The sequence below is a fragment of the Halyomorpha halys genome, unplaced genomic scaffold (genome assembly GCF_000696795.3).
Source record: "Halyomorpha halys isolate HHAL.00 unplaced genomic scaffold, Hhal_1.1 Scaffold585.1, whole genome shotgun sequence".
NCBI classification, from domain to species: Eukaryota; Metazoa; Arthropoda; class Insecta; order Hemiptera; family Pentatomidae; genus Halyomorpha; species Halyomorpha halys.
Window position 1 is genome coordinate 122,396 of NW_027109935.1, and position 1,631 is coordinate 124,026.

The 1,631-nt window shown below is 25.4% G+C and overlaps 1 protein-coding gene across 1 annotated transcript in view; it reads left to right on the forward strand.

The window, feature by feature from the left end:
* Window positions 1–1,631, forward strand: part of GABA-B-R3 (gamma-aminobutyric acid type B receptor subunit 3) — a gene marked incomplete at its 5' end in the record, with an annotated part of 146,324 nt that overhangs the window by 108,955 nt on the left and 35,738 nt on the right. The window contains 1 exon segment of the mRNA XM_067048099.1: window positions 524–584. Coding sequence (XP_066904200.1) covers window positions 524–584 — 61 coding nt within the window.

Below are 1,631 nucleotides of genomic sequence, written 5' to 3' on the forward strand. Positions count from 1 at the left end.
GTTAATTTTTTTGTTAACTCATTACAAAAAATAATTAACCATTGTCTCTTGATAATTTTTTTCCACCAACATGACAAATTTTCTCATGATTTTCTAGATTATCAAAAAATTAGTATAGTTAAAAAACTACTGGATGTAACCTGAATAATGAATATTCCAACCTATAAAGGAACAATAGGTTCAACAATATAGCAACTAAGTTATTAACCCAAATTATTTATTTCACACTTGTTAATATTAAGAAAACTTTTTGATATTATATTTGTCTATTATCAACTCTAATAATTGATAACTATTATTTAAACAAGAAAAGTATTAATGAAGTTCGGACTGCTAAGTAAAAACCCATCTCTGATTCTATATTTGATTCTTGGATTCAACTTGAAGAATTAAACCACACACAAATAGATTTTATAAAACTCTTTCCTTACTTAAAATTATGTTGTTTTTTTTTATAACTTGATGATTCAATATTATTTAAAATTTAACGAGATTTATTAATGTGATATGCATTTTTTTTCAGGGGCCTGTTTCATTCGACGGTCCAGACCGGGTTGGAATCACAGCATTTTATCAAATTCAAGGTAAAAATACGTTTTTATTTAATGTGTATGGAAATATATCGACATAAGTTCTAGTTATAAAAAAATTGTAATTTTTTTAGCCTTACTAAAATATTTTAAAAAAAAATAATACATCCATGATTTTCGCATCAATATCATTTTATTTTATTACTATGAAATAACAAGGATTTTGTTTTAAAATTAAATTGTCTAGATTTTTGAGAAATTTTGAATTAAAAACAATATAGCGTGTAATTTAAGGATACATGAAAACTTAAAAAATTAAATAATTCTCTTGTTTAAACTTATATATTTGATATATGCATCTTAGCATGTTAATCTTCATTAGTTTTTATTAAAGTTTCATTAAGAATTTAAGAATCGAAATTGATATTCATATCTTCTCAAGAGATTTCCACAATTTCCACTTTTTTGTTACCTCATGAATCTATATGTACGTTTAACTAGATCGCACGTGATATTATAAGCCATAACCTGGCTATGATTCCTAACCTATCTCTACCTGGAAAGCACCTTACACCAACACACAATGCAACCCAGTATTGAGTTACAGTATATCTCTAGCGCCGCCCAGTGCGACCATCCTCTGATTTTAAGCTCAAAATCAGAATTCATCTAAGCAAGATAATCTTGCTTAATACCAAACTACAGTCCTAACTTCTTCCTCTGTTAGAGAGTTGCATATAAAATAAATATTCAGTTATTTAACAATATACTTTTAATTAATAAATATCAATGAAAATATTTAAGGATAAACCTATATAATGATCGTGCAACACCCACATTTTTTTATATAAAGCCATATAATAATAATAAACAATTTTATAGTAGATTTTATAGTAGATATGGGGTTGAGGTGGAATCAATAAATAAATAAATTATAGCAGATTTATTTTGTATATATATTTATACTTATTTGTAACGTTTCAGCCATATTTCATTGAACATTTTCAAACTGTTGTATTATTGAAATACATTTTCATGTACACAACTCATGGAAGTATTTTTCAAAAGAAAATTTTTCTTTTGTTAATCTCATCTGTATTT